The sequence below is a fragment of the Nomascus leucogenys genome, chromosome 14, assembly GCF_006542625.1.
Source record: "Nomascus leucogenys isolate Asia chromosome 14, Asia_NLE_v1, whole genome shotgun sequence".
In the NCBI taxonomy this organism is placed as follows: Eukaryota; Metazoa; Chordata; class Mammalia; order Primates; family Hylobatidae; genus Nomascus; species Nomascus leucogenys.
The window spans coordinates 64,605,737-64,633,679 of record NC_044394.1 but is presented as its reverse complement, the minus strand read 5'-3'; the positions used below and the strand labels follow the sequence as shown (position 1 = coordinate 64,633,679).

The following is a 27,943-nucleotide window of genomic DNA, read 5'->3' as shown; positions in this document are numbered from 1 at the left end:
GTAATTCTAACACTTTGGGAGGCTGAGGTGGGCAGATCATTTGACCTCAGGAGTTCCAGACCAGCCAAGGCATCATGGCAAAACCCTGTCTCTACAAAAAACACAACAAATTAGCCGTGCAGTCCCAGCTACCCGGAAAGGATCACCTGAGCCCAGAAGGTCAATGCTGCAGTGAGCCATGATCATGCCACACCACTGTACTTTCACCTGAGTGACAGAGTAAAACCCTGCCTCAAAAAAAAAAAAGAGAGACAGAAAGAAAGACAGACAACAATGACAACAATCAAAGTAGAGATCATCAGCTCCTTCGAAGTCATGATCATCAACCATAGTTTTCCAGAATGAAAAGCAATTAAAAGTACACCACCAGAATAGCTACAAGTACATTAAGTTTCTGTAAAATTATGCGTTTTTGAACAAAACAGAACATTCACTGCTTTGAAAGTTGTTGTAGAAGCGATAGGTAGAAAATTATGAGCAACTACGTGAAAATGAAAACCTCTCTTCATTTCTAAGAAAACTTGTCATGGAAATTGTCATTTCACACTAAAGTTCTCCAAGATAGGCTAGAGAAGTATTAGCTTTGATGCTTTTCGTTGTGGATGTATCAGGCAAGAAAATCACTTGTACACATGTCATTAGTATGTTTTGACCGTGAGAAACTCCAGAATTCTGAGGCCGTCATTTATTAATAGCATTTGAGCAAAAGCCTTTTTTCCACAATTCTAGTTAAGCAACTGGGACAAAGGTTGAATTGTTTTCATCTTGAGAAAAGTAATTGTTACTCTCAAATTTCCAGGCAAAAATCAAACCAAGAGAATTCATTGGACATTAGATGTTTTTCCCCTGAAAACAATCAGGAGAAATAATGGGCAATAATATAACCCATATTTGTAGCAAGGCACTAGAATCTACAAGCATATAGAATAACCGTTTGAAAGGTTTCTGGTGACAGGAGGACCATGGGGAGAAATAAGAAAGGTCAGACAGAGTCTGTGAAGTCAGTGAGAGAGGAAAATGGTCCTCAAGGCAAAATTCAAGGGCAGAAAAACAACAAGAGTTTAACTTATGAATTAGAGCTGCGTCAGGAAGAGCTGTGAGCAGCGGCAACCAGATTCCCTGCTTTCCCTTTCTTTTCCCACTTTCCTCCAATATATGCACTCTCCAGTCTTCCTTGTTCTGCTTGTCTGAACTTTTGACCCTGCAGCAACAGCCTGAATCTCTCCTCCTGCACTGTTTCTAGCTGTTTTCCCGTGTCCTCTGCAAGAATGGGGCCTGCTTTAATTCCTGACTGCCCCATTATTTGTGTGTTTGGCTTTGGCTTTTTCAGCTGTGAACTTTACCTGTAGGGGTATGATTCACCCTCCACAGTGGGCACTGAGATGGCGGGGTTCCCACCTGAGCCCCTTCCCCAGACGGGTATGAGGCTAAGATGTTGGCCAGCCAGGATGGAGACAAACACCTGGCTGGCATCGTGTTTACAGAATCGGCACAGGAAAAGTGTGCCAATTTGGATGTAAATTGCAAATTAGTTTTTTTTAAGCTCTATGTAACAGAGATACTTGAAGTCACCTACTTGAAAAAGACTTGACTTTTTCAGATACTTGATTGTGGGGGTGAAAACAGCCTCTTTAGCTGAGTGTTGTGTTGGGATAGGTCCAATCACAGCCTATTTTTAGTTTGCAAAACTATTGATCCGTGAAGTACTCTACTGCCCCACTGCCGTTAACATTCTCCAAGTCTCCAGTCTCTTGTGCAGAAACTGTCATGACATTTTACAGAAAAGCTGAGCACCTTTTCTCATACAGGCAGCCTGAAATCCATTTTTAAAGATACATTACAGGCTTTACCATCAAACTACCTTGTATTCTAAAATTAAGTTATAAACCACTCTTTTCAAAAAAATTAAGTAATAAAATAATAAGAAAATGTGTGTGGGTAAGGGAAGGTGATAGAGCTCATGTGTCTTGGATTCCCCTCCTATCAACTTGGTAAGAAAATCATTTGGTTGGGATAATTTACAGATTTGGAAGGGCATGTTTGTTCTTTTGATCTTCTAAGAAAAGATTTAGAAAAGATAAATCATGAGGGTCCTATTGTTTTAAGAGAAAAAATAACAATCTGTCAGTGTAAGTAAGTAACTATATTTTGGTGGCCACTGGTATTATATGAAAATATTGACTGAATTCCCAGGCACCTTGGATCTGTGATATTCACACTCTGTGGCAGCTCCAGAATGTCTAAATAGGAGCAGCCAAAGGCAGCAATCTGGTGGGAAGTGGTAGTGTGGAAATTTTCAAAAGGTGCATTTGTATTACAAACAGTATTTACTTAGATTTTTACATTAAGGTCAATTAAACATCAATTTTTTTCCCCAAAAGATGCTCACGTTGTATTTTACATATGATTAAAAAATATTGTTCTTTAGATCAAAGAATGTATGTATGTGTCTAACACACATACTCACACATACTGGAGTGGCTTTGAGGGACAGGGAATGTTTCTGGAGACTGGAAAAGGGTGTGCTAATAAGCAAAACGATGTTATTCAAGGGCCTGGTGTACTGTAAGCAAAAAATACATTCTAGAATTTAAAGATTGAGTATGAAAAAAGAATGTAAAATATCTAGTAATTTTTATATTAATTTCATGTTGAAATAATATTTTGGTTATACTGTGTTAAATATATTATTAAAAATAAAAAATAAAAAGAATGCCACACCACCTGCCAACCCTGGGCACTGTGGCCACTCACAATTATCGGCTTTTATCAACAGGCACTAATGTGCCTACAGAAAAAGAAAAAGAAAAAAAAAGTGGAAGCTTTTTATTTTTATAAACAAATGGTCTCAGTTAATAACAGAATGTTATTTAGCTAAGGTGTAGGGGTGTAGGTTTATATATATGACAAGCACGGAACTATGTTCCCTCTTTGGCTTCTACTTACATAATGGCCAAGCTGATTAAGAGTTATTCAAACCTGCGTTTCGGACATTGGATCAGTCACAGGCCTAAGTTATGCGAGTACAATAAAGAGTGATGGGTTCCATATTGCTGGTCAGTTCACAGTTTAGAACAGCTCAGCTACCAGCTGTACTCCAAGCTTCAGTTCCTTGTTCACCTGAGTGTGAGGCCACCTGGGAAACCACTGTAATGACATGTTTTCCTTGTAACCCCCAAATTCAAGATTCAACCACAAATGCACCCTAGAACATGTCTTCCCTTTTCCTAGAATCTGAAATTGGGAAAGGTCCTGAGAATTGTAAAATATCAAAGATAGGCGGCACCTAAATAGTGATAAGCCAGATGCAAAATCTGAGGGTCAGAGGATTAAAGTGATCTGTCTACACACACAGCAGTAGGGGTAAATCATTACACATCAAAGAAACTCCAGTCATCAGGTCCAAAGGACCCAATGTTGTCTTTTAAAGTAAGGGTTGAAAGTACATACCCACTGAGCCTTGGGCAGGCTTTGTGAAGTTGAACTCCACCTCCTTCTAAAACTAATGGAGTCAAAGAAAACTGAAAACTCATTTTTGGTTCTAAAAAGCAATGTCCCAATACACGATCCCTCTCCAACTATGGCTTCAGGCTGGCTAGAAGGCTTTGTGACATTAAAAATCCCTTAGAGTTAGAAGAAATTGAACACGTGACCATTGAATAATTTTTTTCCTGGGCAATTAAAACACTTCTTGCTCTTACATACCACATCATTTTTACTGGGGGTTGACTTTTTTATTTTTGCATTGAAGGTGTCTGATCTTAACAATATAAGGTTATAACTTTTCTGAGGTAGCTGCATAATATATACACACCTTTCAACAGTTGCAGAAAACACAAAATACAAGAGAAAACATACATATATATGTATACACATACATACAGAGAATAGACACTCCCTACTTAGATGATGAAACAGCAAAACTAATTAGTATAACAAAAGACCAAATATTTTCTACCTGTCTGCAGAAGCAACATGAAATGCAACCTTCTTATGTCTGATGTGGCAACACTACTATTAAAGTCCAGATGCCAGTTTCCTGGGAATCTTTCTAGTCCATCACACCACTCTTCCTCAACTTTGGAGAGTAGACTAAGCAATATTACCAGTATGCTGGCTTATGATTTTATCATGGTGAGGGTAGGCAGGTAAGGAATGTACAGGGTTAATATTTATAAATATGAATCTATACAGCTAGAGCAAGCACATGGAACAGGAGAAAGAACATGGACCCTAGGGAACTTGAATTCATTTGGTTCTGTCACTCATCCATCATCTAGTGACTTTGGTCAGGCTACTTTTAGTTTCCTTGAGCCTCAGGTTTCTCATCTGCAAAATTGTTATATTAACTATTAAAGCACTTCTTTAGAGGATTAGAAGAGATAATGTGTGAACATTACCATGGTATCTAGCATAGCGAACAAGCTAAGTGTTGATTCTCTTTCTCCTCCTTAGGTAGGGACAACATAGTTAATTGTCCTCTATTTTCTGGATATTTCTTTGTAAGTGTACTTAATTCACCTACTGGAATATAATTTGGAGGTTTAGATATGGTATGGTTAGTTTTTATCTAAATGCCAGTGAAAAATTACAGAGATGAAATTGAGGGCTGGGTATAAAGATTTTGTATTTTAGTTAGATGTTTGAGTCCATCGGAAGGTTTTCATGGAAACTAATCGTTGGTTTCTCTTACATATGAAAAAAATTGATTTCATAATCATGGCTCTATGCTTTATAGTTTGCCTATGGTGTAAAGATTGAAATGTTACCTGGTAGTATTTACATTATGTGCATAGTTAATTCAAGCACTGCAATAGACCTTTGACACAAAAATACTGAATGTCCTTGAACTCCACCAATTTGCAAGCAAGCTTGAAAGTCTGTGGCATTTAGTAATTTGAACAGATATGAATGATGCAAGCTGTGCAGGTGAAGACTCATGAAGCCAGTTGGTGAGCTTAGTTTACTGCCCAATACCAGTACCTGAGAGCAGTTTGCATGATCTATTCCACTAGTATATAAGAATTCTTCTGCAGTAATATGTATTACTTTCAGGGTATGTGCAGTAAAATAAAGCTGTTCTCTAAAATGTGATTTCAGAGATATGAAATTTAATGCCTATACAATAACACCAACATCAGCAGCTAACATTTTTAAACAATTACTTTGGGGCCAGAAACTGTACTAAATAATTACATGAAGGATCAGACTTTAGGCTGTGCAGACACCTTGGATAAGAGCCTGGGGGCAGTGTGGCACAGTGGCTAAGAATGTGGTCTCTGGAGCCTGGGATACTTGGCCTTATGCATGGATTCTGCCTCTTTCTAGCTATGTGACATTGGGTCAATTATTAAACTTCTTAAAACCTCAGGTTTCTCATCTGTAATTTGAAGTAAAAATTAATGGCCACTTCATAAGGTTGTCAGAAGCATTAAATAAGGTAATAAATGGTTAATTTTAAAACCCTAGCCTTATATCTAAATAGTTATTAAGAGTCTAAGGTGGGCCCTTGAACTTTTCTGCAATGCTTTATTGTGTATTATAGAAAACCTTACAAAATATGGTGGGGTTTAAGAATTGGGGAATTCTTAAATTATGGAGGAGAGTAGTACTGGAATATACACTTCTTAGATGACAAAATTTACTGTAAGTTTAACATACGTGAGCTGAACAAAATAGCTCTTATAGAGTATTATTATTTACAGACTTGCTATGGCTCAATTGATTAGAGAAACTTCAGTAACTCAGATCTAGTTCAAATATTATTAGCTGGATTGAGGAAGGCAGCAAGGAGAAAAAGGGGTATGAAAATGTTGGGTTTGTCTTCAAAAAATGCATGGAGGTCCAATTCCATCAATGTAGTTTTTTTTTGTTGTTGTTGTTTTGTTTTGTTTTTGACATGGAGTCTCACTCCGTCACCCAGGCTGAAGTGCAGTGGCATGATCATCATAAATGTAGTTTTTGATGCAATTTTTCTAGATTTTCTTTTTAGTTCATGTTTTGAAACAAGGCCCTGGAACATACAAAACTCTTACATTTATTTAAACCCAGAACATTTGTGTAGGGGTTTTAGGACCACATCTATCAGACGACTGAAGCCAGAGCCAACTGAGAAACAGTCTGGGATTGTAGGCTATGTTTTATTAAAGTTTCAACTGATTATGTCACTGCAGCTTGTCAAAATATGGATTCATCCCAGACTCTTCTCTGTCTCACACATCCCAACATCCAATATCTCACCTCAACCTTCAAAATACAGGAAAATCGAGCCACGTCTTCCCACTGACCTTGCTTCTCTTCTAGTCACAGTACTGATCACTTGCTGGACTATTGCAATATCATTTTACATATTCTTCTTTCTTTGCTTTTTATTACTCTGTGATATATTTTCCATCCAGCAGCACTGTGAACTTTTAAAAATGGAAGTCAGATTATGTCATGCCTTTGTTCAAAACCTTCCAATGAACTCAATATTGGAGTAAACTACAAAATCTTTATACTCAGCTCTCAATTTAATCTCTGTAACTTTTCCTCTCACTCTCGGCTCCAGTCACACTGGTCTCTTTGTTTTCTACCAAACATGCAAAGCACACTGCTGACCTGAGGTCTTTGGACTTGTTTTTTTCACAGTCTGGAATGTTCTTCCACTCCCTTCACATCTCTATTTAATAGTCATCTTAGAAGGGAAGACTTTCCCGACCTCATATGCCCTCCTCCTTCATTCTTTATCATCCTACTCTGTTTAATTTTGTGCTACAGCACATAGTTCTGCCTTACATAGTATACACTTACCTCTCCCTTTCTTATCTTTCCCAAAAGAATGCATGTCCCATGAGAGCAGGAACTTCCTCTGATTTGTTCATGGTTATGTTGCCAGCAACTGGACCTCTCAGCAAATATTGCTGAATGCAGCATTGTGCAAGGGGAAGGATTAATTGAGAAGAGCGATTTACTCAAGGGTGAAAGGAAGGCACTCTGGTGCTGAACTGATGGATGATCACATTAGTGATTCTGAATATTAGGGTTTGACTCTGACTTCCAAGCCCTGCATTTCCAGTAAATACAGCTTCTCATCCTTCATGGGGCACTGCTATCAGGAGTAACTAAGTCAAGAGGATGAAGCAAAGAATTGAGATTCCCTTGTCTAACTCATCATTACTATGGCTTCAGTGCTGTACTTTACTTTGTCAGATAGAGCCAGCTCCCTCTCTCACATCCACTAGCTGAGGATGAGAGCCTGAAGCACACTCGTCAAGCAGAGGACAGGAAAGGAATGATAGTGGAGTTAGGGACACAACTTTGGGAGCCTCTTGAGAGAGTTAATTCAACTCCTCAGGGATCCTAGTAGCAAAGAGCAGGTGTTTTCTACTTGGTACAAATAGTATTTCTTCACATTAGTTCTTCACAGATTTGAAATTCTTTCTTGGTAATAAATTAGGCAATTAAAAAAGTACAATGCCTCTTTACTGCTGATCTCCAAGGTGAGCTTTAGGATCCTACAACTGTGCTATTGAAATATATTACCTCAGGGTCCCAAAGGCTGGCAACATCACTGGCTACATTTATTATGTTATTCCTTTTTAAGCACCATCTCTTTCTTGAATACCTTCTATATGCTAGGCACTTGGCTAGGAGCTGGGTTGTAGTTAGGATTCAATTAGACATGATCTCTTTCCTAAAGGAATTGGTAAACTAGCAGAAGAACTAGCATACATTTGTAGAGCTGAATGGTTACAATCCTAAAGTAAATGGGATGTCATGAAAGTGAAAGACACAGGGAACTGATCCCACCTGGGGCCATGATGTTCAGGCTGAAAGCTGAACAATGCCTAGAAACTAGAGGAAAGGATAGAGTGGGGAATGCATCAGGAAACGGACAACACAAGCATAGGGCTAGGATGGGAGGGAGCATGGCACATTTAACAAGCAAAAGATGGCAAGTGTGGCTGATTCCTTGTTGGAGGTGGTGGAGGAAGGAGGGGACAGGACGGACGGTGAGCCTGAAGACTGAAGAGAAGGTCAAATCCTGAAAGCCACGTAAGCTTCTTTACAATGTTGGTCTTTAACCTGATAAGAAGAGGAAGTCTCTGAATGGCCTCAGGCAGGGAAATTATATGATTTTATTTGCATTATTAGAAATTCACTCTGACTGCTCTGTGCAGAAGGGACTGTAGAGGGCCAGGTAGATAAAAGAGGCCTGTGGGGAGGCCACTGCAGTTGCCTGCACAATAGAGTGTGTGGCTTGCACTCAGGTGTGCATGGTAGAGATGGGGGGGGAAGGGAAAGCAGGCAGGTTTACTGAGCAGGCGAGCAATGGAAGGAATAAAACAAGTTCAGAGGCCCAAAATAGCTATATTGATCTTGCATCTCATTTTCAAGATTAGCTTTAATTTTCATTGTAGCAATACATATTTTGTGCCCAATTTACATCCACTCCACCCCAGCCCTGACCGAACTGCTTTGCTGCTGAGTTGCCATAATTTGCACTCCATTTCTCCAGAAGGCTTAGACGTGAGGTACAACCGGTGTTTCTGGATCAGCTCAGCACACCCTCAGGGTCGGCCCCACCCAGAAGTCCTTAGCTAATCTTTAGAAGGGCATGATTCTGAAGATGAGAGAAAACTACTAATAATTATTTTATCTAGTTCTACAGATGATACTTCCTATAGTGAGTTTACATCATAGTTGACCTGTTAAATTCTAATCAACACACCCCGGTGGAAGTTTCCACAAATTTTATTAAAAGTTTTAAATATTGTGGAGAAAACAACAACAACAACAAAAAAAAACTTCTTAAAATTTCACTTGTTAAAGCAATTATGAAAACCCATATTATTTTTCCTATGAACATTTTACTAATATTTTATGTATACTAAAACTGTCCTTGCTGAGGACTTTTCTAAGGTTCTTAACTTCTGTAGGTTGTGAAAGGGCCCCATCACTTCATAGACTCTATTTTTATGAATGTCAAACTGGGAAAAAATGGCGCACAAATACAAGGGGAAAAAAAAACATAAAAATAGACAGCAAACTGAATATACTATCATTAAACTCAAGAAAAATGTTGAAGGACTAAAACCATCATCACTGATTCATAGATTGATTATTTCAGGTATTTATGAATGATTCTTATGTGATTAATGGAAATGTAGAGATTCATCAGAGGTTTTCAAACAGAGATCAAAGGCGCCCTGGGAAGGATTGGAAGGTTGTGCTTAATGGGGAGAAGAGGCATTAAGTGAGGGATTTGTAGGAAGTAGACCTCCAAGCTTGTTATTTCAGTTCAGTCAGAACTGTTTTTATTGATTTATTCATTTATTTGAGGTATGTAAGTCCCAAAATTTCCACTGTATAAAAAGATGTCTGACTAAAAATACTAATAACAAAACAACAACAACAAAACACCATAAACGTATCTAACTGAGCCCTCTCAGGAATTTGCACTTCTTGACATGATGGAGTAGCCTACAAGAGACCCACTTGCCTGCTGAGAACCACTAGAAATACACAATAAAAGCAATTTTCTTGAAAGCACAGGAGAGCTGCCAAAGATGTCAAAACGTAAACTACATCAAAAAGAGAGGCTCATTGAGGGGAGCCTAACCTTCCGCCTGTCACTCCAGTCACCCTTGCCGGGATTTGCTAATTCTTAGTGTTGAAGGAGAATCTGAGAAGTCAGAAAGAAGGTTGCTGCTGAGAGGAAGAGAATTCCCTGGAGTTTTCAGCAATCTCATAGGGCTGAGGAGGCAAAAAATGGAGCTGAGCACAGCCCCGCTGTGGCAGCCAACTCGGACTTAAGATCCCATAGAGAAGAGAGGGTCAAAGAAGCAAGCTTGGCGCTTCATCCCCAGTTTTTCCCCAAGGCGTTTGACAGTCAATTAAGTTACAAATAGCAACAGGCAAGAAACAAATTGAGAGCATCCAAAAAGCAAGGCAAAGCAAACTCAGTCTCGTGGTGTTAAAGAACAAAAATTGGGGTTTGTGATTCACAAATGAGGTGACACATCTGATCCTCAGTTGGCCACCCTGGAAGATTATTCTTCAGGACTATGGTGAAAGAAAGGTAAGCTGAACTTTGAAAGTGCTACAACCTAGGTTCAAGTCACTTTGATCTTTGATTGTAATGAGATGGTCTGCCTCTCTGCTGCCCAACAGAAAATAGGGTGAATCCTCTCTGGAAGGAGAGCACATTATCCAGACCCTCTATATTTGTCCACACAAATGTTCGCCATTCAATCCAATATCACCCAGCACATCAAAAAACACAATCACAAGAAAAATTAGTAAAAACAGACAAGCAATAAAGTCTGTCTCCATTTTGAAAGCCTCATAGAGTCCCATAATAGTTCACTTAAACATGTCTAACTTCAATAAAATAAAACATGGCACATTCCAGTCATCAGTCAGACAATAAGGGTGAACTGTAATGAACAGTCCTAGTCTATTTTGAATGTTTGCTGGGCCAGGCACGGTGGCTCACGCCTGTAATCCCAGCACTTTGGGAGGCCAAGGAGGGCAGATCACAAAGTCAGGAGTTTGAGACCAGCCTGGCCAACATAGTAAAACCCCGTCTCTACTAAAAATACAAAAATTGGCTGGGCCTGGTGGAGGGTGCCTGTAATCCAAGCTACTTGGGAGGCTGAGGCAGGAGAATTGCTTGAACCCGGGAGGCGGAGGTTGCAGTGAGCAGAGATTGAGCCGCTGCACTCCAGCCCAGGTGACAGTGCGAGACTCCATCTCAAAAAAAAAAAGGTTTGCTGACAGTTTTTAAGCAGTCCTACCCTTCCCCCATTTCCCTTTTGTCCCCAAAATGGGCTAACTGATAAGAGGGGCCACCTTTTTATTGCTATTGGGAAATACAAACCACTCAAGTCCTGGCTATCACATAGAAATCCGGATCCCAGCCACATGCCCTAACATGATAAAAACTAAACCCACTTATTCTTCTCTTTGTTTGAATCATTATGAACTGGCATGGTTGCCTGCTCTGCTGTCCCTGAAGTCCCATTACATGAGCAATAAACCTGTCTAGACCCTCTTGGTGGGTGTGTTGCATCATCAATATTAACATCCCAGTGGATTTTGGATGTGTTGGGGGCTGCCATCTGTGGAGCTGCCCCAAAACAAAAACAAAATTGATCCAAACATTGGAGTTCTTTGACTTAGGCTTTTGAAATAACTGTGATTAATATTTTTTTAAAGGAGATGACCTGATAATATTTTACTAGAGAATTGGAGTCCCTTTAAAAAAGAATCAACTAGAAATTTAAAAAAAAATTGAACTCAATATATAAGTTTTAAGTATATTGGACACACATGGATAAGTGAACTTAAAATTAGGACAGTAGAAAATAACCAGACTTAAGCATAGATTAGAGGGAAATTTATATCCTTAAATGAGTACAGCACTAAAATAAGAAAGACAAGAAATTAATGACATGATTATCCATTCCAATAAGTTAGAAAAGAAGAAGTAAGTTTTACTGGAAGAAAGCAGGAAAAAAAAAAAGAACTATAAAGAAAGCAGAAGTCAATAAAATAGAATACAAACAAATCTATAAAGCTGAAACCATATTTTTAAAATTGATAAACTATTTGCAAAACTAGAGAAAATACTAATTAGTTAAATGAGGAGTGGGGAAAAAAGAAACCGTACTGCAGATCCTTATACATCTAACAAAAAATACAAATGTATTATGGACAATTTTATGCCAGTAAATTAGAAAATTAAATGAAATGACAAATTCCTAGAAGGCAAATTAACAAAGCTGATCTTAAAAGAAATTAAAAAAATGTAAATAGTCATATGATTTTAAACCTTTCCGCAAATAAATCCCCACACTCACACTGTTTTATCAGTGAATTCTACCAAACATTTAAAAAATAAATGAGGCTCATCTTACACATTCACTTCCAAAAAATAGAAAGAAGAAAAAATTTTCAATTCATTTTTTAAGGGAAAGCATAACTTTGATATCCATACCTCTGAAAGAGAATAAAGGAGACGAGAAAATCACCTCAACATCTGCAGAAAAAGCATTTGATACAATTCTATAGTTATTCATAGTTTTTTTAAAGTATTTTGGCAAATGGGTACCAGAACTAGCTTGACCTAATTAAAGTATCTGAAAGAAACACAGAGCAAAGAATATAATTAATGGTAAAGAAATGAAATTTCCCCACTGAGATCCAGAAATCACAAAAGTATTTATCACCACAATATTGTACTGTAGGTCCTAGCTAGCACTATAATGCAAGGAAAAAAAAAAACAAACTATAAGTATTGGGAAAGAATAAATACACTTATATGGTTTGGCTGTGTTCCTATTCAATCTCACCTTGAGTTATAATAATCTTCATGTGTCAAGGGCAGTGCCAGGTGGAGATAATTGAATCATGGAGGTCGTTTTCCCCATACTGTTCTCCTGGTAGTGAATAAGTCTCATGAGATCTGATGGTTTTATAAAGGGGACTTCCCCTGTGCAAGTTCTCTTGCCTGTTGCCATGTAAGATGTGTCTTTCCTCCTCCTTTGCCTTCCGCCATGATTGTGAGGCCTTCCCACATATGTGTAACTGTGAGTCAATTAAACTTCTTTCATTTATAAATTACCCAGTCTTGCATATGATATGTCTTTATTAGCAGCATGAGAACAGACTAATACAACAGTCATAATTTGCAGGCACATGACTACGTACATAGAAAATCCAAAAGGAAATTGTCAAAATTTTAGAATTAGTAACTGAATTTATCAAGTTCAATGGATATAAAATCAATATACAAACCGACTTTTTCATATTACAGACACAGAAACTAAGAAAAGTGCCCATATCCACACACTTTTCAAAACTAGAAAAAGGCTAACACTCAGCTCAGTGGTTCAAGTTTGGGTTTTTTTTCTGTATATATGCAAACTTGTAGATTTCAGTTACTCCCTAGTCAAACAGAGGCCAGACCACACACTAGCCCCTGTATCTCCTACGCATCAAGACATTAAAATGCTGCTGGCCACAGTGACCATCCATGGGAAATGAAGGGAATACCTGATGGAAGCAAAGTGCGGTTTTCTGAAATGTGGAGCTGCAAGTAATCTAAGCTTCCAGCTTCTGTCACAAGTTGAGGATCAAGAATCACATGTAGTGAACAGATTTACCTACAATGGAACCTAAAGACAGAATAAGGGGAAAGGGTGGATGTGTCCAGGGCCTGTCACAGGAGAAAGGAGAGTGAGTGGAAAAAGCTGGGTCTTTGGCCCCAGTCTCATATTTACACAAGATGTTAAGTTTGAAATTCAAATATGTCCTGCAAATAAAGTAAAGGCACTAATAGGACTGAAAGTAGATGTTTATCACACAACTTCAAATCCATGTCCCATTCTTCACCCACAGTGTCTACAACACACCATCAATTAATATTTTTGGTAAACTCTGCAGTTATCTTGTAAATATTGTAATTATATAGATAGGATGGTATATTTATATGCTAACATTATTTTATTACGTGTGAATATTTAAAGCTTTGTAGCACCCATCAGCATTATTTTTTTTTCCTCCTCTTTCTTCCCTTCCTTCTGTACCCATATCCTCCTCCTTCTCTGCCTTCCCGTTCTCAAAACATGAAAGTGATCAGAGCTTCCAAGGTCAACCTTGGAAAGACTCTGGATCCCTAAATAGCTAAGTGAACTCTCTGAGCATGTAGGTGGAATGTGAAGGGTGATAGAAGCCTTGCCTGATACGAGAGAACAGAGCCAGAAAAACTGCTTTGATATTGTATTACCCTAGTTTTAGCTCTAGGCTGGTATTGTCTCAAGACATTGGGGTTACGGCAGGAAGTTCAAAGCTTCCATTATTGTGGCCAAGGCTTTTGCACATAGAACCTGCTGACTGCTGTCATGGATGATGGCTCAGCCTGTCTCCTAGAGAAGCAGAGGCTTGACGTAGGACTTCCTGTTGGCTGGGTGTCTTCAGCCCAAGGCACCTGCAGTGCTGGATTAATCAAGGAGCAAACTAAGCAGGTGCTTAGCATGCAACTAAATCAAACACCACCCCCATCACCCACTCCAGGAAAAGCAGAGAGGATTTTACATTTAATGAACTTTCTGAGGATTTTAATTTTTCCATCCAAAAGAAAAAAAATGAACTTATTTTCCTTTCAGCTTGCATTTAAGTTTTCTGTCATTTTAAGTGATTTTATTTTATTATGAATTAAAGTGGGAATGCATTACAGTGGTGGTGGTGGTGGTGGTGGTAGGATTAAGTGCTCAGAGCCTGTAAAAGTTTAACCTGGCCCTAATAACCATTCCCTAAATTTTCCAGGATCCATCCTCATCCCTCCTGGGCTCTTGTTCTCTAGCACACATATTTCTTGTGTAACATCTCTATTTTCTATTGTATTTAGCCCCACATCACTAATCCTACCTTTGCCAGGCTGTTCGTTTTCAGCTCCTTAATTTAGGCAGCCTAATTATCATTTACTTTGTACGATTTTTTTTCAATATTACCCAGTAAAATTTTGCATTTATAAAGCAACTCCTACAGATTCCTCTAACACATAAAATATACTTACAATGCTTAACTTACCCTAGTACTGCCCCAAGATCTTCCACCAAAAGTTCAAACATCTCCTTGGGGGAGTTGGGTTTGTTTTTTTGTTTTGTTTTTTGTTTTTTTTCACAAGTTCCCAGTGTGGACGGCATCTAGGCACCACTGGGTGGAGTGGACAGGGGTTTGAGGCGGGAAAAAAGGGACATGTGTCCTAGGCCTCCATTCAGAAATTTTAATTTACTCCCTCAAATCAAAGCTGGTATTCAGCACTCCAGAGTGTCCCTTCTACTTCTTTTGTTTCAGTTCCTGCTTGTTGTCCAGGAAAAATCGCAGATATGTTTCAGAGCATGCTTAGAATTGTGAGATAGATAAAAGAAAGATGATTCGTAGCTTGATTCCTCCGAAAGGGGGTACAGTAATCAGAAAGTAAAGGAAAGAATGATTCCAGGACTTTATTTCTCCAAAAATACAATAGAGTAGCTCTCTAGTGAAATTCTAAGAGCCATATGCAGAGATTGAACCCATCGGTAAATTCTAGTCTTCAGGCCCCTCCACACTTACCTCTACCAGTTTGTTGGCATGCTCACGGAAAACTTGGGCATATTCTTTCACTTCCTTTTCATTTCCGCTCTTTGCAGCCTCAATGAGAACTAGCAAAGGAACATTGGTTTCCAAGAAAGAATCAGATATGTGATCCATCACTGCTTTCCGAAGCTACAGTTGAAACAAGAACAAAAAATGACATACAATTAAGAAATAGTAGAATTGTCCATTTTTTTTCTAAACTGTTTTTGAGCTCTCATTACCCATGGAGATAATATTCATATTTTCTTTTTAAAATTTTCCCAATGCTTATATTATTAAAGGAAAGCCAATGACTGATGGAAGCATGTGAATTAAACATATTATATGTCAACTTGAAAGTTACATAAATGGCCTGTTGCTCAATACACTATGGGTCCTCTCCCATCAAAGGTCTTCTCTCATCCTTCATTGACCCAAACCTTCTGCATATTTTGAATCATGACACAGTTGAAGAATTCAGGCTCTTTGAAAAGGAAAAATCTAGGCATCAACCAACAAGTCGGGAGAACTTTGGATAAAGATCTAAACTTTGAAACCAACCCTGAAACTTGGCCACTGTGCAGTCTCCTGCCCATTCTAGATCCATTGTTTGTGTTAGATAGAAGCAGAAACATGAAACATCTAACAACCTCAAAACTGTTTGTGCCCAGGTGCTATGATGACATAGTTGCTATGTTCCCGAAATACTTATAATTATTCTTCAAGATAAATGAGAATAAACAAGCCCAAATCTTCTAACAATACATAATTACACATCATTCCCACATTGTTAAAATAGAAAACAGGGCAGCTGCATGAAAATAAAATGAAACTGTCCCTGAAAAATCACCTTGGTGCTGTTTTGCTCATAATTATCTGAATGTATATGGGATATACATAAAAATAAACAGAAGAGAAGATGATAAACACTCTGCATGTTTTCCAAACAAATATACCTATCCAGGAGCATTCAAGTGAATCTCTTGATAGGCTGACACACACAAGTTCGTTATTGGTTAGAACAAGGAAAATTAAGGACAAATCTCAATTCCTTTTTGCACTAATTACCATAAGGTATGCAATGAAAGTATGTATAACTTACTTTGGTTTAACTCGGAATTGTGTTTGACTTTTTACCATATAAAATGTAATAAAGTCTATGCAAAGTTAACGTCTCCCACATACTTATTTGACAAAGTGTATTAAATTACTGCCTGGGATAATGTTGGTTATTGGTGAGCTCATGTATAATGCATCATTTACTCAGCTACAATATTTGCATATTATTTCATTCCTATTACACACTATGAGATAGGAATGATTCTTATACTAGTTCTTCAAATGAAGAAGCTGGGACTTTAAAAAGTTAAATAACTTGTCTGCAATCATGAGTTAACAAATGGCAGTGCCTAGGGTAAGAAGGTCTGAAGGAGATCCCACAGTGAACACTCGAAACTGACCTGCCATGGCTCTCTTCCAGAACAGGCCCACAATGGAGGAGAAAATATTTAGAGTGGAATCAAAATTGAACTTGACAGGGACAACAGAGATAAAAGAAAGAGAAGGTTGAGATAAAGTAGGGGAGATAATAAGATTCAGGTTATCTCAACAATTAGACAAACATATTTTTTAATACCACACAAAAATAACAGAAGTGAGAGCTCTGGGAAGCTTGAAAAGCTGTCTGCATCAAGCCTCTTTCTAAGCCTTCAGGAAGATAATGTTCACAAAAATGAGCAACTTAAAATTATCAAGGCCAAATCTTATCCAAAGTTATAAGAAAAATTATATTAAGAAATATAATATCATCATCCCTAGGCACATTGAAAGCATGCCAGAAAGATATACTTGTAAAATAGATTAAAACTGTAACCTACCATTTCAAATAAATTAAAAGCATCACAAAAATAATATAAAATATGGAAGAACATGATAAATAAGAAAAACTAAAGAATTAGGTCATGAAACTCAAGAATTATAAATAAAAGAAAATCATTTGAAAAAGACTAAGAATGAATAAACACCACACCAAATGCCATAAGACAAATAAAATAAGGAAAAGTTTTAAATCCAAAAAATATTTTTTAAAGAGCTAAAAAACCATTTTAGAAAATGTGACAAATATTGAAGATAGGCAAAGAAAAGTCAATACAGGGCTACCAGGGGGTCCATGAAAAAAGAAAATCAAAACAAGAAAACAGAATGAATACCAAAAATTGTAATCAATGAAAACTTTCCAGAATATACGTATGTATTAAAACATATCCTAATACTGTATATTTTTAAATTGCTGATAAGGTGGGTTTTTAGTGTTCTCACCAAAAAAAAAGTATGTAAGGTGATGAATATGTTAGCTTAATTTAATCATTCATAATATATACATATATCAAAGTATCACATTGTACTCCACAAACATATATATGTTAATGAAAAATAAAAAATTTAAAATTAAACAAATAACCTACAATCTGAAATAATGTATCATGTACCTGAGAAGACTGACCCATAATTATCAACCAAGATATTTTCCAGTAAGATGACTGAATTCTAAAGAAAAATGAGGGGGAAAAAAACTGCATTTCAGCAAATATAGCATATGATTTATACAGGAAAAAATAGATTATCACCAGACTTTTTAATAGTAAAGACTTATGCCAAAGGAAAATATTGTCTTTAAGATACTCAAGGAAGCAGAATGTAAACTAAGAATTTTATAACCAGCAAAACTGACTTTCAAGGATATAAGGCATAGAAAATCAGATAAAAATGCAAGAACTCAGAATATTGTTCTCATGACCCTTTCTTATCTAGTTATTTTAAGAATTAAAATAACTAGGAAAATATTAACATAAAAAGTGATAGAATATAGTTTAAATGTTTATATACTCTGACAATAAAGACATATTACAACATTGTAAAAAGGGGACGACAAAGGGAATAGAAAATACCAAAATATTTTAAGTATTTTATGTGATTTTAATTATAGAGGAAGTATAAATATTATTATTCCAACATTACTATGTTTAAAGGTAGAATAAAGCAAATTATTAACTGAAATTTAAATTCATCATTTCCTATGTCCTTGCTAACCAGGAGTGTTGGTGGGGAAGAAAGTAGTTAAAGAAAAATTCTCCAATGCTAGATCTGAATTAAAAATGTCAGTAGAAACACAAAGGATTTGATTCAGCTTTATTGAGGTATAACTGACAAATAAAATTGTATATATTTAAAGTGTATAACATGATTTGATAAACATACATTTTTTATAAACATATATATTGTGAAATGATTACCACAATTGAGTTAATTAACATACACATTCCCTCATATAGCTACCTTTTTTTTCTTTATTGGTGAGAACACTTAAGATCTACTCTCTTAGCAAATTTCAAGCATACAGCACAGCATTTTTGATAGTCATCATGGTGTATATTAGATTCTCATAGCTTATTCACTGTAAACTTAAAGTTTATAACCTTGACCTGCATTTCCCATTTCACCACCCCCACCTCCAGCTCCTAGCAACCACTGGCTTACTTTTTGTTTCTGTGAGTTCCACCTCTTGTTTGTTTTTAGGTTCCATATATAAGTGATGCCATAGAGTACTTGTCTTTCTCTGTGTGGCTTATTTCACTAAGCACAATGCCCTCCAAGTCCATCTATGTTGTCACATATAAAAGATTTCTATTTTTATATGGTTAATAATATTCCATTGTGTATATATCTATTTATCTATCTATCACATTTTTTATCCATTTATCTGTCAGTGGACACTTGGTTGATTCCATGTCTTGGCTATCATAAATAATGCTGCAATAAACATGGGGGTGCAGATATCTCTTCGAGATATTGATTTATTTCCATCAGATTCTACCCAGAAGTGGGATTGTTAGATAATATGGTAGTTCTAGTTTTAATTTTTTGAGGCACCTTCATACTGTTTTCTATGATTATACTAATTTACATTCCCACAAACAACGTTCAAAGCTTTCCTTTCTCCATAACCTTGCCAACGTTTGAAAACATGAGATTTTAAATTGAAAACATGAGATTTTAAATTGAAAACATATGCACACTTGCAAACACTTTCTCAGTTCTGTCTAATGAAAAAGGCCGAAAATAATGGCTAGCCTAGTAGTTATGAACAACTTGAAACAAAATTTTACACTACAGAAAAAGAAAAAAAAAAAACAGAGCTTCATGGAGAAAGAGCTGACTCCAGGCACCCTGAGGCCAGGAGTGTACAAATAAGCTTGAAATATCTTGTCATGCCAGGTAGCAAAGAACTATCAAAGACTCCCAGGGGCATGCCAGAATAACAGGAGACTCCCACTGGCCAAAGATAGAGATGCTCTGAGTTGAAGATAAAAGACACTCCCTGCCTCCCAATTAACTTAGGCCCTTGCATACATGAAGGAGAACTGCCTAGTGTTCTGTTACTGACCCAGTATTGTACATTATTAAGAAATGTAATTCTGTTGTTCGGAGCCTTTGTACATTTTGAAGTTTATTAGCTACAGTATTTGGCCTGCCCTAATTTAACCTGGAAATAGAATTTTTACTTTCCTACAAACTCTGCCTTCCCTTACTTAGATCCTTTCTACCTGAAGTGTGGGCCTCTGGCCAGTACCACTGCCATTTCCTGGGAGCTTATTAGAAATGCAAAACCAAGGCCCCATCCAGGCCTGCTTTTAACCAGAATCTGCATTTTAATAAGATGCCTAGGTGATTATTCCACAGTATAAAGTTTGAGGAATGCCTCCCTAGAAGACCTATTGTCAAGTTCTTAGTCTCAAGCATTAGAAACTAATTCTAGCTGATTTAAGCAGAAAGATTGACCTGTCAATTCACAAAATGGGCAAAATTCAGAAATGTTAAGACACCCTGTGTCTTTGTGACAATAGGCTTTGATTCAAAATATTAGGCAGACCTGATTTTCATCTGGGTGAAACAGAGACCAGAACTCTGGGTCATACGTCCTCACCTAGTTGCAAGAGTACAGGAGGTAGTAGCCGGGAGGAAAGTTTCTTTGAAAACAAGTGTTTTGGCCATTTAAGCCTCTTATACAAAGATTCATAACATGAGGAATTCTCTGAACACAGAAAAGGAACTCAGATACTGACCCGAAAACAAAAAAGTGGCCAGCAAGGAAAATATCTGGCAGAAAACTAATTCAGGGATTCAAGCATGAGTGGAAGTGGAAAATAGAGATACATTTATAAGAAATAATTAAAAGGTGAAGAGTTGTTTATAAGGAACAAGATCAAAAGCTATGAAGTAGGACTGGAATGGCAAGTATGCTACAACTGTTCCTTTCTATGCCCACACCAGACATGATTAATCAATTGCTGCATTCTTTTATGCTGAGCTCAAATACTACTTTATAATCCTTTTCAACACAGTGCTCCAAGTAGCTACTACTAATCAATCATGTTTCTCCTTCAGGATGAAAGCTTTCTTTCTTTGCTAAACCTTCCCTGCAACTGAAGCCTTCTGCATGCCAATCTTTAGGCAGAATTGGCTATGTGTCTGAGCAACCCAATGCCATCTTGATTTTCAGAAATAAAAGTTAACACCCAAGTGGAGGCTGGGTGGATGATGTTTAATAAATGGCTGAACATTTAACATCTACCCTGTCATTTAGATAAATGTATACAAAAATCTTCTTAAGAATAATAGTGTTAACCTCTTCATTACAATGATATAAGAAATACCAGCCAAGGTCAAAACTGGGGTTAGAGGGTGATTTCAAATAGGCTCAAAAAATCTGAAGCCTTAAATCTTTCCATGAACGTGGCTGCTCCAGGCTCTACACGATTATTGACATGTTCTGCCATATTTCCTTAAGCTGTGTGGTATAATTGTTATTAAAAATGTAAAATCAAAGCAACAAAGTGACTGAGCCAGGAGCCATCCAGCCTAGGGGGCTTGACAAGTATTGAGCTTCGTAAAGTCTGGCAAAGTTTAGCCAGTCAGAAGGTCAATTAGGGTAATCAGTCAGTGCTATAATCTATTCAAAGCCACTTTAATAAGCCGAGGTGCCATCAATGCACACTCCATTGGTAACGAAGGCACTCTTCATCGTTCAGGTTGGGGTGGGAGCAGGTAGGGGGAGGAGAGGCATATCTATAAAGCCTGGGGAAGACATTTAAAGAATAATCATGGTTCTTGCTTTATTTAGTTTTCCTTATAAGAGAAATACAAAATTCTCTGGTCATTATCTTGATGAAACCAACTGTCTTTCATGAAGCAAAATCATTTTAATTGGGATACTAGCATCTCTTTTTAATGGAACCAATTACCTCTATCAGGCCCTGTGCTTTTCCCTACCCATCTCATTCATTGTCCACCAAATTCATTCAGGTCTGCTGGATCAATTAAAAGTACAACTGTCATCATTAGCAACACTCATACTGGAGCCAGATCAACAGCCAGATCAACATATGTGCCCTTAGATTTTTTTCTCTATGAGTGATGATAGTCAGTGTAAAAATTAGGAACATGTCTCACTGATGGAATAGATAATTGTAGTAGACTTGTTGCATGAATAACTGTATTCTTCTATCTTCTTCTATCCATACCACTGCCATGTAACTCTGTAGTTCCTGCCCTCTATGACTCTGGGCTTGGCCATGTGTCATGTTTAGGGCCAATGGATGTTGGCCACCATGATGCATGTGGACATTTGAAAGGCTCATTCAACATTAGGTGGGCTTGGTCTTGTTCTCTGCCATCCCCATGAGAAGGACACGCCCAGGCTAGACTGCCTGTCCCAGGAAAAGGGTAACAAACCTACCGACCAGGACTGAGTCACCTCAGTCATCGCTCTCAAGGCCATCCTAGATCCATTAAGAGCAACAGAACCCAGACACAGGAGAAGGCCGGGCCAAGATGACCACCTCAGACCAGTGAGCTACAAATGCTATTGCTGTATGCCCCTGAGGTACTGTTATAATACACTGTTGTGACAATAGATAACTGATAAGATGTCATACATAGAATAAGTTTTCATGGTCACCAAATCACCTTTTGGTGAAGTGGGAGAGACATCTTGAAAATAAATTTCTGATCAATTAGTGGAATAGTTTGTTGCCATTTCAATTCATTTCTTTGGCCAAATGCACTGAAATAACAGTAGTCTACTCCTCATGTTTCATTATATAGCCATGGGCTGTGTGTAAGAAAATCACAGCTGTAATTTATTATTTTTATAGATTAAACAAATGCTTTACTTAAAAAGTTATAACAAAGAGACAAGTCATGGGGACTAGGACAGGGAAGGGTTGATCGGGGCTTTTCCTGAAGGACAGTAACAGGTACTTAGCTCCTTCTGTTGACTTCATTTTCTGCCCCAGCGCACACAAGTCAGTGTCAAATTCCTCTTTTACCTCCACGATATGCAAGAGCACTTGCCTTTATGAGAAGAGACAGTGAAAAGCTGCCTCAGGGTCCCAAGGAGTGCTGGGATCATTGTGGATCTCCAGATGGCTTAATCCAGCAGGTATAGCACCTTGACATGGTGCTGTTAAAAATGTTAGCAGAAAATGGAGCCCACGGCTGCTGGATGCAGTATAAGAAAGCAAAGGAGAGGCTAGTGGAAGGGAGAGTATATGCAAAAGACAGAAGCAACTGCAGCAGTGAGATGAGGAGAGGTGGCGAGAGCAGAAAAGCATTGGGGAAAATTAGTATTTCATAATAACAATCTTCATTTAGTGCTTATTTTGTGCCAGATACTGTTCCAAAAAATTAGAATAACTTGTTTATTTCTCTCAAAAATCACTGGCTACTATTTTATTCATTTTATAGGTGAGGAGACTGAGACAATAGAATTAAGTCACTTGCCTACATTCACAAAGCTAACAGATGGCAGTGGCAGGATTTGAACCAATATTGCTTGGCCCCAGACTACATGCTTTTAAATACTAACATACACAAGCTGTCATATGTCTACTTTGTGCCAGCTTTGTGTACATTATTGACCAAAAGCAATGGTATATATGATGACAGCAGCAAACATTCCAGGAACAAATGTGATTCCTGAACGAATAAAGTATATATACAAGGGATTCTGAAAGCTCCCCTCTTCCCCACCCATGATATAGTAAGACCAAAAAGAAGAAGAGCCCCTGTGGAGAGGATAAAAGAAGAGACCCCATGGCAGATGGACACCATAAGAGGGAATCAGTGATCCTACCAGAGGTAGAAGTGATGCTGAGTCCTAATGAATCCTTACTCTGGGAGTAGAAAGAGACCTGCTCGATACTCACTATGAGACTCTCACTTTCTGGGGGTTTAGGGGTCTGGAAAAAAAATGGAGAACTTGTGGTCTAAGATATGCCTACTTCAACAATGTATTTGATGAATTATACTTGCTCTAATATAACCATTTTCTTATAACTCTTAATGATCAAAATGTTTTAAAATAGTAAACTGTAAGATGCTAAATAAAGTGTGTTTCTTAGGATTCTAACTGGGTTCAAGCCAAGGGACAAGAGACTTCTCCCAGAAAGACTGGTATCCATTTTTCACACTTTGATATGGTAATTATGGTTTATATGGAAATCCATAAGCCAGGTGGTGGCAGAGGTGAGACTTACTATAGAGAAATCTTTGAAAGCTGCAAATGCAGCTTGGTACTGTGACAATCTAGCATTCTAATTTGCATTCTCACTCTTAAGAGTATTAAGATCAAAACTTCTTCTTAAATATATCTTTTCTATAGTCTACAAACACAGGCATATCCAAAAGTGGGAGCCAGAATCCTCAGCAGCCAGGACCAGGGACATCTTGAACTTGGTATCAGCTAGCAAGTGCAGAAACTCATAAATACTGCCTTCATTAGCTCATGGGCCCTGTGATTTGTGTCTCTGATGAGCAGGGGCACATTTTTTTGACCCCTCCAGTAAACAGGCAATGTAATTCCTCTGTAAATTGACTACTAGAATGGTTTAAATGTCCTTGCCTACAAGCTGAAAGGCATAGTTAACACTTTTTACATAAGCTAGAAGACCAAAATTTAGCTATCAATCAACCAGGGCAGAAAGGAATGACTTGACAAAATCGTTAGTTAAGTCTGACAGGAGTCAAGAACACAAGACTTTCTTCCAATGGTTTAAATGTATGTGTGACAAAGGAATATTAATTGCATAAGACAAGACATTTAAAGGTATTAGCTCAGCACTACCAGTCTATTTTACCCAATTAAGGCTATTCATCAATGTAAATAACTGCATTTTCTTCAGCAAACCCAAAGGAATGCAGTCAATGGATCAGACCTGCTCTAGCAATTCTTATTTCATAGGAGTGCAGAGTCATGAAAGAATAGACACAGTTTAACTCACTAACTCAAAAAGAAAAACAAACTGTCTCAAAAATGACCAAAAGTGTCTACCTATTGGATGGGGTATGAGGACTGTATGCTGTATATTGAGCCACATCTAATACTGCAAAAGCATTTTGTACAAAGTCTAAAAACCTGCAACCATTTGATAAATATGAAACAGTTCCCTGCAAAAGACAATCCAAGAAAAAAAAAGTCTCTCTCCAGTAAACTAGTTTTGCAGAAGCTCACACTTGCATAAGACTTTGAAGGCTGTGTGCCTCATTTTAATGTGCTCAATGAAAAACACCTCTGCAATTCCTTTTACTGGAGAAATATTCATTCTTGAAAAACTAAAAAAGGTCTCTTATTTGCCTTTAATTGTGAAATTCAAAATTCCTTTCTGATATCAAGAGAAACAATGGATCTATAAAGAAAAATCTACACAAATGCCACAGTTTTATTCAGGATATTTAAGTGTTATGCCAAAGAAATGAAACGAGAGTAAGCGTACAAAAATATGATGGTACAGATACTGATGCAATTAGCTCGAAGGTGGCAGGAACCTTATTATAAGAGAAATAAGAAGTCCTCAGAAAGAAATTATGCTTTATCACTTACTTACTTTACTAAACTGTACTCAAGGGCCAGTGTTCAGTCATTTATTCCTTCCACTGGCATTTAAGTAGCTCTTGGTAGAAGAAGCACTGTTTTTGGCCAGGGATACAGAAAAAAACAAGACAAGCCATCTCCTCTCACTTTCTGCTGAAAACTCCTCCACTGTCTCAACTCCCAACTACTAACAAAGCTACAGTGATCAACATGACCTCATACATGGTTGACTGGCCTCATAAATGGTGCTTAGAGGTAAGCACGAGTTATTCCTGTCAAATGTATTGGAGGTTGGCCTAAACAACACTGTAAAAAAGTCTAATTTTTCTACATTTCTTTCACACCATATTGCACTTTATTTTTCTTACTTAAAGATTCTCTTAAGATTTCTCCACCCCTCCATCAGAACAGGCATTCTTTCAATTGCCCAATGTCTAACTTAGCCCAGAAGAGTTGGCATTTCAAAAGGGTAAAATTTTAGGTGGCAAGGGTAAAGGTGGAAAAGACATTTCCAGCATAACTACCTTGCTCAGATCTCTGAACCCAGACCAAAAAGCAGGTCAACTCTTCTGTGTATTTGGAAGGTCTACTCAGTTTCTGGCTGCTTATTTTAATAATAATCCTGTGCATGTCCTGTTTTTATAGCTTGCAGAGAACTTTCCTAGACATTGTTTCATTTGACCTTCCTTACAATGTCATGGTGTGGGTGAAGGGTGCAGTTCGTAGGGTGAGCATCATTATTTGTGTTGTTTAGATGAGGAAAGGGAGGATCCTCTGGTTGCATATAGAAAATGCCAGAGTCAGGTGTTTGGGTTCCAATAATAGTGCCATTTTACTTAAGATCTATGTGTTTATGGACCTGGCTGTTGAAGTCCACAAATCCTAACTGGACAAAAGTCACTTTTCTTTCAATTCTTCACTCCCACCCCTAGTCAATTACTTACTCCCAGCCTTATGTCCCATCCACCATTGCTTGCTCCAAAGGGAGATCTAAGATCAGATGCCTGGATGTTTTATTCTGAGTATCTAATATCTGCCATTGATTAACTGGTGGTGAATAGGCACAAGCTTCTTGAATCCAGTGTGAAAGAGTCAAAAGCTGCATCAGTAACAGAATAACCTTACCCTACCAAGGACTTTTAGGAAGCTTGTAATATGCCCCAAAAATGATTTAATCCCCTCATAATTTAATTGGTAATTGGGAAAGACAATTACTGAAGGGATGGATTTGATGGCAGGCTAAGAGCAGAAGCCTATAAAAAATGTGTGGTTAAAGAGCATGAAGCAAGACACAGAGACGAGCTCTCAAAAACTATTATTTCTTTCTAATGGGGTCAATTCTACACACCTATTACGGTGTGGTAGGATTGGTACCAGGTAGAGTCACCTGGCCTGTACTTCCACATGTCATGCATTCCACATTACAGCACAAGTCCTGTGGGTCTTAGAAGAACGTCTATTATAAATATAAGCACCCGGGGAGGATCCCAGATAAAACTCACTACTTCTCACTCTAGGTATGAGTGAAACCTCAGTTCACTTGAGTGGGATGGGTAACTTGGGGGAATAAGATACTGTTGAGTGAGGAAGGGAGAATGATGAGCACTTACTTCTTGGTGCAGATGTCACTGATAAATGTACCTCTGAAGTTTCTGGCCATTTGTGGTCAGTAAAGGGCTCAACACATTTTCTAAAACAGAAAACCATTTACCACACTCCCCTGTTTTACTCCAGTTACGGATAATGGTGTACCTCCAAGCTACCTTCTCTCTCCAGAGTTCTGCTGCCATATGCAATACTTTTCACTTCCTGTCTTTAACTATTGCACAGCCTTGCATTTCCAACAGCTGCTGAATTTTTCCCTAGAGGTACTTCATTTCAGATAGAAGCCCAATGATTACTCCACATTCCCAACTTTGTGGAAATCCTATAAAATGACTGGTGCTGTCGCTATTTAAGGGAAACGTAGTTGGATTCAAAGTCCTTTAGCTTTTCAGGGAATTCAGGTGCTTACACCATATTTGCCTTATCTCAAGCTAGGTTTACTTTTAGAGCAGGGATTGGCAGACTCTTCCCTGTAAAGGGCCAGGTAGTATAGATTTTGGCCTTTGTGAGCCAGTTAGTATCTGTCATGACTACTCAAGTCTGCAGTTGTAGCACAAAAGCAGTCAATACAACATTATATAATCAGAGGGCTAAGTTTGGGACAGAGATAGTAATTGGCTGATGATGTCTGTTCTAGATGGTTTCATCAGTGGATTTTAGTCTTACATGCCTCTCACTCTATACATAAGTTTCTACTGCAATCTCTGGCTATTTCAAGCTCCATTTACCCACTGCTTACTTATAACCAAGCATCTGCTGTGTCCAGAAGCTACCTCCTTAAGAAGAGAACTGAGGAGGCTAACTGTGGCCTCTAAGAGCCCCCAGGTGATCAGTGTGACTGGTATTTGACCAAATGACTTTTGTTATTTCTTTGCCTCATAGTCTGCTAGAAAGCAAAGGTTATTCTAGTGGTCCCTAAGAAATTCCTTTTCTAATATAAGCTTTGAGGCAAGGAAGGAAGGGGAAAGTTACATGGAAGAGTAGAAGTTGTATCTAGTTGGGTTGGCTGGCCTGCTTAATGTAGGTGTTCTGACCTGGACTGGACCCTAAATCATGAGTTTCCTGCTGATTTGGCAACAGTATCACGGGTACTTCCACAGACTGCCCAAACACATAGAGAATGCACCCAGAGCAGCAGGCAAGCTGGTTGCTATGGCAACTTGTGACACAATGCCTACTTGATCAGTCACAAGTTATCCCCTTTCTTTTTTTTTTTTTTGAGATGGAGTCTCTCTCTGTTGCCCAGGCTGGAGTGCAGTGGCGCAATCTTGGCTTACTGCAACCTCTGCCTCCTGGGGTTCA

General features: G+C 38.0%; 1 protein-coding gene across 10 annotated transcripts in view; it reads right to left on the bottom strand.

Annotated features, from left to right (window-relative positions):
* Positions 1-27,943, bottom strand: part of CTNNA2 (catenin alpha 2) — a 1,208,900-nt gene that overhangs the window by 216,092 nt on the left and 964,865 nt on the right. For all 10 annotated transcript variants that reach the window (XM_030827614.1, XM_030827615.1, XM_030827616.1 and 7 more), the window contains one exon: positions 15,103-15,255. In XM_030827614.1, coding sequence (XP_030683474.1) covers positions 15,103-15,255 — 153 coding nt within the window. The remainder of the gene's footprint in view (positions 1-15,102; positions 15,256-27,943) is intronic.